The 15,000-nt window shown below is 46.3% G+C and overlaps 1 protein-coding gene across 1 annotated transcript in view; it reads right to left on the bottom strand.

Annotated features, from left to right (window-relative positions):
• Positions 1-3,174: 3,174 nt before the first annotated feature.
• The window catches only part of LOC105897406 (AT-rich interactive domain-containing protein 5B-like), a 42,488-nt gene continuing 30,662 nt past the window's right edge, over positions 3,175-15,000 (bottom strand). The window contains exons 5-10 of the mRNA XM_031579038.2: positions 14,138-14,301; positions 13,670-13,910; positions 11,010-11,062; positions 10,333-10,430; positions 6,207-6,546; positions 3,175-5,410 (exon numbers count right to left, since the gene is read on the bottom strand). Of these exons, the coding sequence (XP_031434898.2) occupies positions 3,233-5,410; positions 6,207-6,546; positions 10,333-10,430; positions 11,010-11,062; positions 13,670-13,910; positions 14,138-14,301 (3,074 nt within the window). The 3' untranslated portion in view covers positions 3,175-3,232. The remainder of the gene's footprint in view (positions 5,411-6,206; positions 6,547-10,332; positions 10,431-11,009; positions 11,063-13,669; positions 13,911-14,137; positions 14,302-15,000) is intronic.

Raw genomic sequence — 15,000 nt, 5'->3', positions numbered from 1 at the left:
GGTGAAAGCATATAACCATGCCAGCTCTGTCCCATCATACTGTGGTATTAGCGCCCTCTTGTGGCCATGGTATGTAATGGGCAAACGAAAGGAGCCATTTCATTGAATTCTGGTTTTATATTGTTATGTTGTCTTTCTGAATATTGGTTTCGTCATTTGTAATTTGTCATTCTGATGGAGCATTTTTGAACTAGATAAAGTCCCTTTATTAGACCACTGTAACTTTCTCATATGATTACACCAATAAAGATTGAGAGAGAAACTGAGAGTGGGATTCAGAGACACCTGTAGGATGTGGATGGGGTCTTGTGTAAATGGACTGCATTTATATACAGCACTCAAAGTGCTTTAAATGTTAATGCCTCAGGCATCTACCCACTAACAAATTGATGGCGGAGGCTACCATGCAAGGTGCCAACCTGCACATCGGGAGCGGTTGTAGGTTCAGTGTCGCGCTCAAGGACACTTCGACCCAGTTGAGTGTGTGAGATCTCCTCCAGGCGTGTCCTCCTGGTCCTCAACTCCTCCATCCCGCTTGGCTCTCACTGCCGTGCTGGCCTGCTCCCTTCCGCAGTGCCTCCTGCACCATCGCAACGCTCCTCTCCAGACAGCCCATACAGAAGTTACGGCCACAGGGGATGGTGACCGGGTCAGTAAACACGTCCAGGCAGATGGAGTATTGGACCTGCACCTCAGTCAGAACATTACTACACAAAGCCACGACTGGAAACACAGCTGGCAGTCAATACGAGGCAACACACATTACTACAGGTCTACAGTCTGCTGCATGTAGTCATGTCTAGAAACACAACAACAGGCATTCAATATAAGGCAACACACATTACTAAAGGTCTACAGTCTGATTCTAGTCATGTCTAGAAACACAACAACAGGGATTCAATACGAGGCAACACACATTACTAAAGGTCTACAGTCGGCTGCATGTAGTCATGTCTAGAAACACAACAACAGGCATTCAACATAAGGCAACACACATTACTAAAGGTCAACACTCTGCTTTTAGTCATGTCTAGAAACACAACAACAGGCCTTAAATACACTCCTTGGCACTATGATCTCTGATTAATTCTAATTTATTTACGCCATAAGACCTAGGTAATGGCAGACAACACCCATATTTGATGAGTTCCACTTTTTAACATATTCCTCTAATTTCTTAACAAAACCATATTTTTTTGCTGGAAGACTGGGGTAGTTTCATGTGTATATTTCAAATCCTAACCACCATTATTGGTGTACATCAATGTCTTATCGACTGAAACCAACGCAAATAAATCATTTGCGGAAATTGGAAGAAGGCATATCTTTTGTTCTCAAGTAATAATGGATGCAGTCCACTTACAATTTCAAAACTTGCAGAAGTGTAGCCCATCAGTAAAAGTATATACTGAAGACATTTTGGGAATGTGAGTTGTCTTTAGCTAGAAGCTCTTAATGTTATCACATATTTCTAGGTATATGGAACACGTAGATGCAAGTTTTACACCAAAGCGTGTCTGCTTAAAAGCAATATCAAAATGGCAAAATTAGATATCAGGCTGACATTTTTGCACAATAGAAAAGACATGCGAATATACGAAAGCCCTGACTGGAAACAGCAATCAATCATGGCTACTGTATTCAAGGGGCTTGCGGAGAGAAACATATAATACCATTGGTCTACATCTCCTGGGAGTAGGTATTTGGATGGATTAAACCCCCAGGGACCCCACACACTGTGCATGTATAGGCACGTATGTGCATTTAGGAACTTGTTTGACAAAATACTCTTGGCAATCAGCTTCTGTGTTTTGTGCTACTGTGTTGGACCGATCAGAACGTCAGACTGATGTTTTCAGCAGTACTCTTCCCAAATCATTTGACAGTATTACAATTAAGTCCATCTGTGTCCCCTACATACACCTCACATTGATTTAGTTGGATGGTCTTTATTACCCTTCAGTGTGCCGTGGATCATTTAATTAAACAGGCACACACACACACACACACACACACACACACATTACACTCACACACACACACAGTGCCATGTCCCCAGCCTCCACCGGTCCCCACCTGTAGAGCATGAACAGGTGATGTTTGAATTGCCCTACAATAAAGAAAAATTCAGATACACACAGATCAAGAGAGAGAGAGAGAGAGAGAGAGAGAGAGAATATAGACAAATCTACACAGGCACTTTCCAAATGACTGAATGGCAAGATGTGAATGTAACATCTTTCTGTAAACATATGTAGTAGCATAGAGACACATTTCACAATGCTGCCCTACACAGAATATAGCACATGTAAACACACACACACACACACACACACATTTTCCTTCAAGAAAACCTTTAATGTGTGACATTTCTGGACAATATGCAGCTCATGGTATTCTTGTGGTTTGGAGTTTAACAGTACAAATCCAAGAATCCCCTCCACAAAACATCTTCTGTCTGCTTTATCCACTTACGGAACATCTCCAACTCTGGTCTGACTGAAGCTCTGATCTGTGGCGGCTCAGTTACGGCTCAGTTACGGCTCAGTTACGGCTCAGAGTCAGGTTCAGGTTCATTCAGTTTTTTAAGACCAGATTCCACTCTGAGTCTTGGCACGTCTCAGTGAGTCTCTGAGGTCAGAGGAAAAGTCCTGTCCATCACACAGTCGTCAGTGCAAAGGGCAGGTGAAACGTGAGACACATATGAGACAGACGTGAGAAATGACAATGAGCTGTGACGTGTCTGAGAAATAACGATGAGCTGTGACTTCTCCGAGAAATAACGATGAGCTGTGACTTCTCCAAGTTATAATGATGAGCTGTGAAGGCTATGGTGAGTCATAATGGAGATCATGTGATCCTACAGAGCACAGTATCTATTGGATCTGTTCTTGTCAAAGAGGAGCCCTAAGATGTTGGCTCGGTTTGTTTCCTATGTAGGCTGGAGATGACACAACAACACATTCAAGTTCCATCGCCAATGCCTCTTAGTGTAGACATTCATTAACATCCGTGTGAGTGTGTATATACATGTATGTGTGTGTGCATGTGTGCACATGTGCATATGTGTGTATGTATGTGTGTCTATATGTGCGTACGTGTGTGTGTGTGTATGTGTGTGTATGTGCACACTGTATGGGTGTGAGCATATGTGTGTGTGTGAGTGTTTGTGTGTGTCTGTGCATGTGTGTGTGTGTGTGTGTGTGTGTGTGTGTGTGTGTGTGTGTCTGTGTTAGAGTTTGGTGCTGGGCTGAACAGTGGGCATTTGAGGTGCATGGTACGCCTGTAGTGGGTTGAAGGGGCGGAGTGGGTACAGGCCGTGGGGCATGGGCTCACTGAATCTGCCCCCTCTGTTGACAGCGGAGGCCTGGTAGAGGGGGGAGGCGGTGGATGTCCTCACCAGCTGCCCCTGCATCATCAGGGCATGCAGCACAAACGGGGGTGCCACCACGGATGGCATGGCCCCCCCTTGGCTCTTCAGGAAGGCCAGCGGGTGTGAAGGGGGGTACCCCACTGTCCGGGGCCCCTCGCAGGCCTCCTGCACCCCAAACATGCCCACGGGGCACAGGCCGCCCAGATGGGGAGCGTGGGGGGGATACCGGTGCCCCTGCGAAGAGTAGCTGTTCAGGTGCACGGCCCGCGCCGGCTCGGGGGGCTCGGCCTCCTCCCCCTGGCGCTCCGAAACGCGGGGGCACCCACCTGAGCTTACTGGGGCGTCCTTGGAGGGGTGAAGGGGTGAGAGCAGCCGTGTCTTTGCTGGAGGCGTCCTCTCTGGATCCTCTAGGGGGCGCTTAGCGGCTCTGACAGACTCTGATGTGTGGTGCTTAAATCCTCCTGTGCCACTTATACCCACGCGCACTGACGCCTTATAAGCCTGGTTGCCATCTCCGACGGGCACAGGGAATCCTTTACAGGCTATGCCGTGGGCATCTAGGCCAGGCTGTATGGGAGCAGGCAGTCTGCAGTCCCCATGCATAGTGGGATAAGTATGAATTCCAAAAGCACCTTTCGAAAGGACCTTAGGAAAGCTCAGGTCTGCAGGTTGGTCGACGGCTGGTGAGTTAGTAGCCGCAGGCCCTCTGTGGCACCCGAGCTGTGGCGGCAGTGGGGGGGGGGTCGAGTACCTCTCATCAATAACCACGTCTGGAGCGTTCTGCGTCAGGCCAGCGACCCCTCTTCTCTGGCCGCACTCTCCATCCCGGGACGGAAACACCTGTGTGTATACGCCCTGTCCATCCCGGGACGGATACACCTGTGTGCTAAGGTGCTGCTGCTGCTGCCGATGCTGCTGCTGCTGCTGGCTGAGCCGGTGTTTAGTGTGTCGGTAGAGGCTCTGAAGGTGTGGGGAGGAGTAACACACCTCTCCTCTGAGGTCTGAGGGCAGGTGAGGGGAGGAGTAACACACCTGTCCTCCGCAGTCTGAAGGCTTCTCCCACGGCCTCTGTACCCGCTCCTGGGGCTCCGTCCTGTCGGAGACGAAGCTGTGCTGGGAGAAGGGGGGGGGACATGGAAGGAACTGTCCCCGCAGAGGAGCCTCTCCTCCTCTGGGGCAGGAGGACTCTGAGCCTCCTGGGGTGGTCCTCTCCTCGTCGGCACTCCAGAACGGTCGGAAGCTCTGGGCGTGCTGGATGACGGACGGACGGGGGGCGGGGGCTGTTTCTGGGCTGGCGGGATGAGCTCGGGGTCCCTGCCTGACGGGGTCCAACATGCTGGTGACGCCCCTGCCACAGCTCGCCCGCTGCCCCACGTCAGAGCGAGCAGCAGCAGGGGGGGGCGCCGTCGGGTAGTTTTGAGGTGCAGCCCCCCCCACGCACACCTGGGACAGCAGCTTCTTCTTAGCCAGGGGGGACATGACACTGTGGGGGCCGCTGAAGTAGGGGGCGCCATGGGCATTCGGGGAGGACCTCTCACACCCTCTGGAGTTGTGCAGCGCTTCTGGAGGAGAGCCTTCAGCTGTCTCCTTCACAGGGCCAACCAGCTGGCCCTCGTGCTCAGAGACCCTTCCAGCCTCGCCGAGCTCCAGGACACCCAGGGGATGCACAGAGTGACGGCCAGGAGCGGTGGCCTGCCAGAGGGCCTGGGGTGCCAGCGAGGCCCCTGTGGGGAGGCCGCTGCTTCTGGAGGGCCCTCCTTCCTGCTGGCAGAGTCTTCCTGGTGGGTCTGGAGGTGAGGATGGTGGATGCTTTTGGTCGGTCTGGAGGATGAGGTCTGTGTGGATGGGATCGGCTGGGTGGTGGCGGTGGTTGTCATGGTGGCGAGCTTGAGTGGGGAGTGTTTCTTCTTGCTTCACGGTAACCTGCAGCTCTTCCTCCTCCTCCTCCTCCCCCACCTCTTCTTCCTTTTTTGTGTTCTTGCTTCCCACATCTTTAAAGTGCAATGAGTGTTGGAAACCTCCCCTGTCCTCTAAAACCTGTTCAGAAAGACACGCACAAACACACAAACGCACACACACACACACACACACACAGAAAACAAAGTGGTTTAGCAATTGGACATAATTCTCCTATACGTTTGGGTGTCAGTGTGTGCAGTACTATTACCAACCACCAGAGGGATGTATGCCATCATTAAAATCACTCCTCTGATCTTCTCCATCTGTGTCATACTGCACTGCTGATGTGAAAGATATAGACCTGATATAGACCTGATATAGATATAGACCTGATATAGATAGATATAGATATAGACCTGACATATGGTCTCAGTTTGGTCACTAGTTTAGTTTAGTGACAAGCAGAAGGAACTATTTACCATCTACAGATCAGAGATGCCAAATATTTTTCAATATTAATCATAAGGGGGTGATTATTTTCATTGTATCTTTGCCTAAATAGCATTTCTACTTTCCCATCCCTCAACTAATGGATGGTTGAGATATGATTATTCGCAGTGGTTGTTTAACTAAGTGCTGAGTGGTTCGATTAGGCTGTGGTTGATGTTTAACTCAGTGCTGAGTGGTTCGATTAGGCTGTGGTTGATGTTTAACTCAGCGGTGAGTGGTTTGATTAGGCTGTGGTTGATGTTTAACTCAGTGGTGAGTGGTTTGATAAGGCTGTGGTTGATGTTTAACTCAGTGGTGAGTGGTTTGATTAGGCTGTGGTTGATGTTTAACTCAGTGGTGAGTGGTTTGATTAGGCTGTGGTTGATGTTTAACTCAGCGCTGAGTGACTGGAGCAGAGGTGTTAATTAAATTGTGGTGAACTCACCGCTGAGTTTTGTGGTCCAGTGTCACGCTGAGGCTGCTGGTTTGGTGCTGGTCCAGCTTTGGGACACCTAGAGGACGAGTCTTTATCTTCACTTCCTTCAATGGAGACTGGCTCCGCCCTGATGGGGCAGGACTCTACTGGCTCCGCCTTGATGGAGTGGGGCGCTACTGGCTCCGCCTTGATGGGGCAGGACTCTACTGACTCCGCCCTGGTGGGGCGGTACTCTACTGACTCCGCCTTGATGGGACAGGGTTCTACTGACTCCGCCTTGATGGGGCGGGGCTCTACGCCAGGCCTCTCCTCCTGTCCCTGAGAGTACCTCTCATATGGGAGCAGCAATCTGGGGGGGGGGAGAGATTAGGGTGAAAATTAGAGTGATGTGAACAAGACTCTTCCTGAAGTATTTCAACATGAAGGACACATGCACACACACACACATAAACACACACACACATACACATACACACACACACACACACAACCACACACACACACACACACATATACTGGGCAACACTGTAGTAGTCACATAGTGACACACACACACACACACACTGGGCAACACTGCAGTAGTCACATAGTAACACACACACACACACACACACACACACACACACACACACACACACACACACACATAAACACTGGGCAACATTGCAGTAGTCACACAGTGCATCCTCTTTGACCAACACACACACACACACACTGCAATTAAATGTGTACAAATGTTTTACATTTATTCATTCCCCTGTGAACTCCCCCTTGGCTGTTTACCTCCCTGAGCCAAGAAGGAAAAATCCCTGCTGGAACTCAAAGCACAAAACTCGGAACAACTACAACCTCATTCAGGAAACCAGAGACTGCTGGGAATTACTCTGCTTTTGAAAATGAAATGTAGTGTTTACATTCACGTTTAAAGTAATACTTTGTCTTTAGATTCATGTTAGAAACTTCTAGCATTTATGGTTGGTATGGCAACCAGTGACACATAAATCCATTTCCCTTAAGGGGCTGTGGGTGATTAAAGTCTTTTACAGGCAGTTTACACCAGCTATTTATCTTTCATAAAGACAGATTACACACAGAGAAGAGTGAGTGTAGTGTAGTGTAGTGTAGTGTAGTGTAGTGTAGTGTAGTGTGTGTGTGAGAGAGAGAGAGAGAGAGAGAGAGACAGAGAGCGAGCAAAGAAACCAGACGGTTTCTATAAACACCAACGGGCATTGAAGTTTCTAATATTCTCCCGGCTCACATTCCATACAACAGTTTCAACTCACTACGGCTTGCACAGCAAGATGTTGACATCTCTTATAGGACTTCCTATCCCATATCAGCCCATTGCATAACAGCCATTATTATGACCCTCCCAAGTGTTGGTGCTTATATAAGTTATTAGTCAAAGAGAGAGCGAGAGAGAGAGAGAGAATAATAGTTAAACTGACAGCAGTGTTGAACAGGCTGACCTTTTTTCTCTCTTCCCTTTCACAGTATTCACATAAGTGACATCGAGCACCAGTGTGGGTTTATTCCAGCGTGGCAAAGATAGCACCGCTCAGCGCTACATAAGCCAGCCAGCCAGCCGAGCAGACAGACCATAATACGTCTTATGTAAGGGCTCACACACTCCGAGGGACGGGGGAGTGGGGGTCTGATAAAGGAACTCGTTTAGAATCCTTTCTTTCCACGACTTCTCATTTCTTCATGGGAAGGTCAGAGGTCATTAGGCACTCACTGTTCCATCGATAAGCGCCCGATCCTGAATCAAGGACAGGCAGTCATTTTGCCTTATTGACCTTGTGAAAAGGTGAAGTTCCTCCCCCTTCTCACTGTGGTCCAGGAGGGAAGAAGGACTGGACTCCCCTACCTAAATGGTTGGGTCTGGATTCCCCCACCCCTTTGGAGGGGTCCAATTACCTTTTAATTGGACCCAGGTGGCCTTACTTAAGGTGCACCTCATTGTTTCATGGGGGAGAAGGACAGACTGAACATGCTGGATGGAGCTTGGACAAGGTACTAGACGAAACCTGAATGCTCAGAGGTGTACCTTGTCTAGTATAGGCTTTAGTGTGTTCAGTTTGTGTTTGTATGTTTTGGGGTTTTTAAAAAACCCTGTTGTAAATAAATCTAGCTATTTTTATGAAAGCCACTGTCTCCTGCGTGGTGTGTTCGTGCCTGCAACCCCATTCTACCAGGCTACATCCCACATGGTGAGATGGCCGGCGCGAGCGGTCTTTCACAGACCTCCTTCATGTCATGTATAATATCCTCACTCCCGCCCGCAGGACTAGCACCTTTTCACATGACTGTGAAATACTACTGACGCTTCTCAACCCTCTCTTTCCCTCTCGTGAACATGGCGTCTTGCACACTGGGTTATTTCCTGTTTGCTGATTACGAACTGTCTCTCTCTCTGAACACCGGAACCCTTCCTGATCAGGTGAAGTCATCTCACTGCACCTGAGAATCTCAGCTCACTGCACCTGAGAATCTCACCTCACTGCACCTGAGAATCTCAGCATCTCAGACTGTAGGTCGGACTCATCCACCAAGTCTGAACCTTAACTTGGTGATAAATCTATCAAATTGGAATCACAGGCTTGAACCTTAAAAACTCTACGGCACCATACCTGAATCCTGAGAGCCGTGTGGCACCCGTGTGAGTGCGTGTGTGTGTGTGTGTGTTTGCCATGGAAACCCGCACAGGTGAGCTTTTTCATTCATACCTAAGGAGTCGACTGTAGTGAAAGCTGTGATACATCAACAGAATTCACAGCGCTTTAAGATAGCGGACAGATCTGGTACTGACTCAGCAGAACTGTCCCAGATCAGGCCCGAGCTGTCGGATTCGTCGATGCATCAGTGTGAATTAACGACACACTCCCTGAATTACCACTAAAAATGACACGTCCAACACGAAACCCATACATTTACTTCAATGCCTTTGTTATTTTTCAGGAACTATTTTTAGATACAAAGAGCACTGTTGCTATGACAGCCCCCATCCCTCACACACACACACACGCACACACACACACACACACTTGCTTCCTGATGGCTGGAGGATAATAAGGAGGATATGGAATAGTGTTAGCTGCAAAATAAGCATTTTTATGAGTTACACACGCCAGCGCTAAGCTACAGTAATGGCATAATTAATGTCAGCTGGATCAAATTCATCTCAATAGGGGAAAAAAGAAGTGCAGAGAGAAAGTGAAGAGTGAGCCAGGCTGCTTCAAGGTTATTCATGCCGTTTCCTATGACCTGCTTCTTTTTTTATTCCATAGAGCTGCTAGCTCTTGACAGCTAATCTCAGAGTCTCGGGGGGTACTTATCCTTACAATCATGTGTGAAAGGCTTGATGGATGCTTACTATTGATTTCTTTGTCCCTTAAGTGACTGAGTAGTCAAATGACTGTTTTCAATACACTCCACTTAAAGCGGACCCACACACACACACATGCACACAAAATCTCATTCAGGCTTTATAGATTTTTCAAGGCGAGCTGTTTGTTCCCTCTGGTGACTGTAATGGTGACTTTGAAGAAAATTAAAATGACCCCGAATGGCTATTAAATGTCCACTGCTCTCAAGCGATTCTGAGTTTCATGCGTATGTTAGCGTGCCCTTAATGACGCAGTGACACAGTCCTTGCTATAGTTTAGCTTAATTTGTACGTCTCCTTTTAATGATGATGTACTACTCAGTTTTATTCAAAATAAGTGAAATTTACAAAATGCTTTTTACACACATACAAATAGTGCAAATCTAAATCTCAGGATTAAAAGTGTTTTGTGTATTTAACAATGTATTTAACAATTAAGAACACACATTTAAAATATGCATGAAATATGCATAATAAAATTTGTAATTTTACAACATAATAACATTTACTGTGATTTATGCCGAAAATGCACAACTACATACTGTAACATAATCCGTAACCACTGAATAGAGTTGCAAATGTTTGTATTTGTGAGTATTTATGGTTCTTAACCATCAGAATCACTACAACCTGGATTCCAAACATTGTTTAATTGTGTGTGTGTGAAGAGGGATGAAGAACAAACACACACACACACACACACACACACACACACACACACACACACGCACTAACACTAACACATACCTCTCATAGTGTCTTCGGGTACAAGTGGCAGCACTGGTGCTACCGGGGTGTCCGCCCAGCTCATCATACACATGCTTCCACTGCCTGTGAGCCGTGATCTACAGAGACAGAGAGAGAGAGAGAGAGAGAGAGAGAGAGAGAGGGAGAGAGGATGGAGAGAGAAGGAGAGAGAGAGAGAGGATGGAGAGAGACAGAGAGAGAGAGAGAAAGAGAGTGAGAAGGAGATACACAAAGAGAGAGACAGAGAGAGAGAAGGAGAGACATGGAGAGAGAGAGAGAAGAAGCAGACAGAGAGAAAGAAAGGAGAGAGAGAAAAAAAAGGTTGCTTCGACTGACACAATACCACAACTTCCTTTCTGTGTAGAAATCAGTACAGTAAGTAGATTGTTTCCTATCTACAAATCTCATTCACTGTGGCTTGCTCTGCCTGACTGCACGTTTATTTCTAAGCCACTACTAGACTACTGAATAGTATGTACGCATAAGCCACCTTGACTATCTATGGGCTATAATCCAGAGAACTAACTAAACACTCTAAGCCTTGGTTAGTGTGTGAGGTCAGTGATCAAATATTCACACACACACACACACACACACACACACACACACACACACACACACACAATAAAAGAACGGAGCTCGGGTCTGATGTCATGTTAAATGTTCTGTGTATTCACCTGTTCGTAGCCTCCCAGCTTCTGAGCCGTTTGAAACATCATCCACAGGTTAACTGTTGAGTGGGAAGCACACACACACAAACACACACACACACACACACACACACACACACACACACACACACACACACACACACAGGTTAACTGTTGAGTAGGAAGAAAGAAGGCAGAAAGAGGTACATTTACATCCAAAACACACAGCAGTCAAATGACTTCAGAGATCACACTGATACACACAAACACACACACACACACAAACACACACACACAAACACACACACACACACACACACACACACACACAAACACACACACACAAACACACACACACACACACACACAGACTGATTTTGTTTCTTTTCATTTCATGGCGCCTTCGGCAGAACGCCATGTTTATGAAAATCAATTTTTATTGTAGTGTTTAGACAGAGACGTATATTACAGAACCAAACAGGCAGAAAATAGCAAACAACACTGACAGTGTGTGTGTGTGTGTGTGTGTGTGCGTGTGCGTGTGCGTGTGCGTGTGTGTGTGTGTGTGTGTGTGTGTGTGTGTGTGTGTGTGTGTGTGTGCCAGTTTGCCAAATGAAACATCAGTATTTGCCTTTGTTCTTTTTGACCAAATCAAAATGAACGAAACAGCCTTCGGAGAAATCAATCAAAATTCAATCAAGGCTCAGACAAAGACTCACATTGGTCAAAATTACATTTCACTATCTCCACGTCTGACGCTATTGATTTCCTTTACACAGTCTCTCTGTTCAGGAGATGTCTGTTTATCATAGCAGTGTTTTTTGTACTGAACATTTTTAGAATCCTGTAATTTTGCTTTCCTGTGTTTTTTGTCAGCATGTTTTTTGGGTACACACACACACATGCACACACACAAACACACACACACACACACACACACACACACACACACACACATAAAGACCTTCCATTATGTGATGATGATTCATGAGAATCACTGACGTCTATGGTTATCATCCCTAGTTCATTATGTGTGCTGCTGTTGCTGTTACTAATGTAGTAGTGTGAAAATGTGGCAAGATGTTTTTTCCAATCATTTTCACTCTTGTCTCAATACTACGTACACTTTTTCCAAACACTTCACACAGTGGACTTTACAGACACACACCTCAGCATATCAGTTAACCTTTGGTGCAAAATGCACTACAACCACCAAAACGTCATACTTCACCCAAAAGTGACTCATGCTGCCGTATCTTTAGCAAATGTTCTCTCTCAGTAAGACTACTTTGTCACTCAAAGTACAATGACCTCAAAAACACAGACAACTTGAAGCATTGCAAAATGCATATATTTTGTGTTGCTGTATCCTCTATTTTTGCACAGTTTAGTGTTGCATTGCAAAAGAAAAGAAAACGTATGACACCTCGTACACATAAAATATGTAATATAAAATGAAATACAGTAAATATGAAGACAGCTCCATGCTACATTTTTTGTGGTACATTATAGCACAAAAAAAGTGTGCAGACACTTTTCTTTCCCAGCACAGTAAGTGAAACAACAACACATGAGACTACCACTAGAAGTGTCCTGCAGGCCTAATGCTGATCCGTGGTGACATTTTTATAAACTTAGAATTCGCTGTACTACCACATTCTCCTTTGCCTTGACTCTTTAGAAAAAATCTTTAGCACATCTCATCAACCCCTAAAATCCCCCATATTCCACAAATATTTCAAAGCAAGCTGTTGTCATGATACCAAGAACAAACTTTTCTGTTGGTTTTTCTGTCACAATACTGTAGATAACAGTTTTGTGTGACAAGATCACTAGGTGTGATCAGTGGTACAGTGGATAGTGTTGTTGGCTAACAAGTAGCTAACCTGGGTTCAATTCCTGGGCGACGCAAGATGCTATTGTAAGTCAATTTGGATAGATGTGTTTGTTGTATTTGCCTTTTTAGGTCACTTTGTCTCATTGATGGCCCATGACCTTCATATGCAGCAGTAATAGTTGGAAAATGTCTTCAGCGACACCTACATCTATATTTTTCCTTCATACATGTACATTTCAACGCAAATGCAGTACTGCACCACTGTTGTATAGTTGTATAGTATAGTTGGTAACAAGGCTGCAAACAAAGCAGGAAACTGAATACATTTATGAATACATCAGCAAAAATTCGTTTTATTTCATTTGTCTTATTTCAAGTGTATAATTAAATTTGTCTGTGGAAATACAGCATCTTTCCATCTACAGTGATGTTAATTTTGTCTGGTTTTGAACAGAAAGTTAGTTGTTTTGAACAGAGTATCTAAATATCTGCAAAGAATGCTGCAGTTGCACAGCATTTTGCTGGTGGTGAACATTGACTGAGACAGGTATCCATGAATTTCGGAAGAAGTGGTCATTGACTGCATTTTGACAATGTGTGTGCGTGTGTGCAAGCGTGCATGAGTGCATGTGTGCATGTGTGCGTGTGTGCATGCATGAGTGTGTGTGTGTGTGTGTGTGTGTGTTGGCGCGCGCTCATGCGTGTATGAGTGTGTGTGTGTGTGTGTGTGTGTGTGTGTGTGTGTGTGTGTGTGTGTGTGTGTGTGTGTGTGTGTGTGTGTGTGTGTGTGTGTGTGTGTGTGTGTGTGTGTGTGTGTGTGTGTGTGTGTGTGTGTGTGTGTGTTGCTTACTCTGCTTGAAACCTAAGTAGGGGATCCTCTCAATGGGTGTTTTCCTCTTCTTCATATACTTGTATAGAGCCACCAGGAAAGCCTGTTCATCCGTCTTCTGTCCCTCTGTCCCAGCCTTGTCTTCTTTGTCCTCTCTCTTTCTCTCTCTCTTTCTCTCCTCTCTCTTCTCCTCTGCCGACACCCTCTTACACATCCCTCCATTCTTGACTTTCGCTGCTACCACCCTGCACTCAGGCCTCGCCTACAGAGACAGAGAGGAGAGGGGGGGGGGGGGGGGGGGTTGAAATTGTATGCATGCAAACATAAACACATATATAGATTTACACACACTCTGGGTCTCAGACAAAAAAACTTTTTTGACAGGGAGAGCTGACTGGTGTTGTGATATACGTTTGCTGACTGGTGTTGTGATTTACCTTAGCTGACTGGTGTTGTGATATAACTTAGCTGACTGGTGTTGTAATATACCTTAGCTGGGGGCCTCAGTTCTGGACTGGTGCTGGCCGGGTGCCGGGATTGTGGACCAGTCTGCAAGGTCTGATTTGGGTTCTGGTTCTGGTTGGAGTCCTGGTTTTGGGAGTCCCGACGCTGGGACAGTTTTCTCTTCCGGGGTCTGCCCTTCAGGTTGGGCGCTACAGAGGTGAGAGAGAGAGAGAGGAAGAGAGGAAGGAAGAGGGAGGTAGGGAGAGAAAGAGGGAGGGAGGGAGAGAAAGAGGGAGAGAGGGAGAGAAAGGAAGAATGAGGGAGGGAGAGAAGGGTAGAGGGTAGACAGACAGATCGAGAGGAGTTACATTACTGATATTATGGCAATCGATTCCAAAGGTATATGTTTACAGGAGAGCCAGGGAAGAACCTGAAAGAGTCTTTCATCATCACTTAAACACACACACTACACACTTACTCAGTCACACACACACACACAAACACACACACATACACACTCACACATACACACACACACAAACACACACACATACACTCACAGACATACACACTTACACACACACAAACACACACAGATACAGTCACAGAGTGATCGATAGGGCCAAGTACAAGCCCTTATCTGCAGAGAAACAGGTCAGTATGATGTTGTGAAACAGGAAATGACTGATATGATCTCAGAGCTCAGCTCGTCTCCACCATTGTCCTCATTCTTACATCACAAATCAAGGAGCCTTTATCACAAACAGAAAACCCATTTAGATTACAGCTCCGCCGGGAACACGGAACACGGAATACATACAGAACAAGCAGGTTATTCAACAGCAAATACCAGATCAGGTTACGGCTCATATATCAAGGTGGCCCCCTCAGAGACCAGAGCTCCTGCT

Source organism: Clupea harengus, chromosome 13 (assembly GCF_900700415.2).
Source record: "Clupea harengus chromosome 13, Ch_v2.0.2, whole genome shotgun sequence".
Classification (NCBI taxonomy): Eukaryota; Metazoa; Chordata; class Actinopteri; order Clupeiformes; family Clupeidae; genus Clupea; species Clupea harengus.
This window is presented reverse-complemented; position numbering and strand designations above follow the sequence as displayed.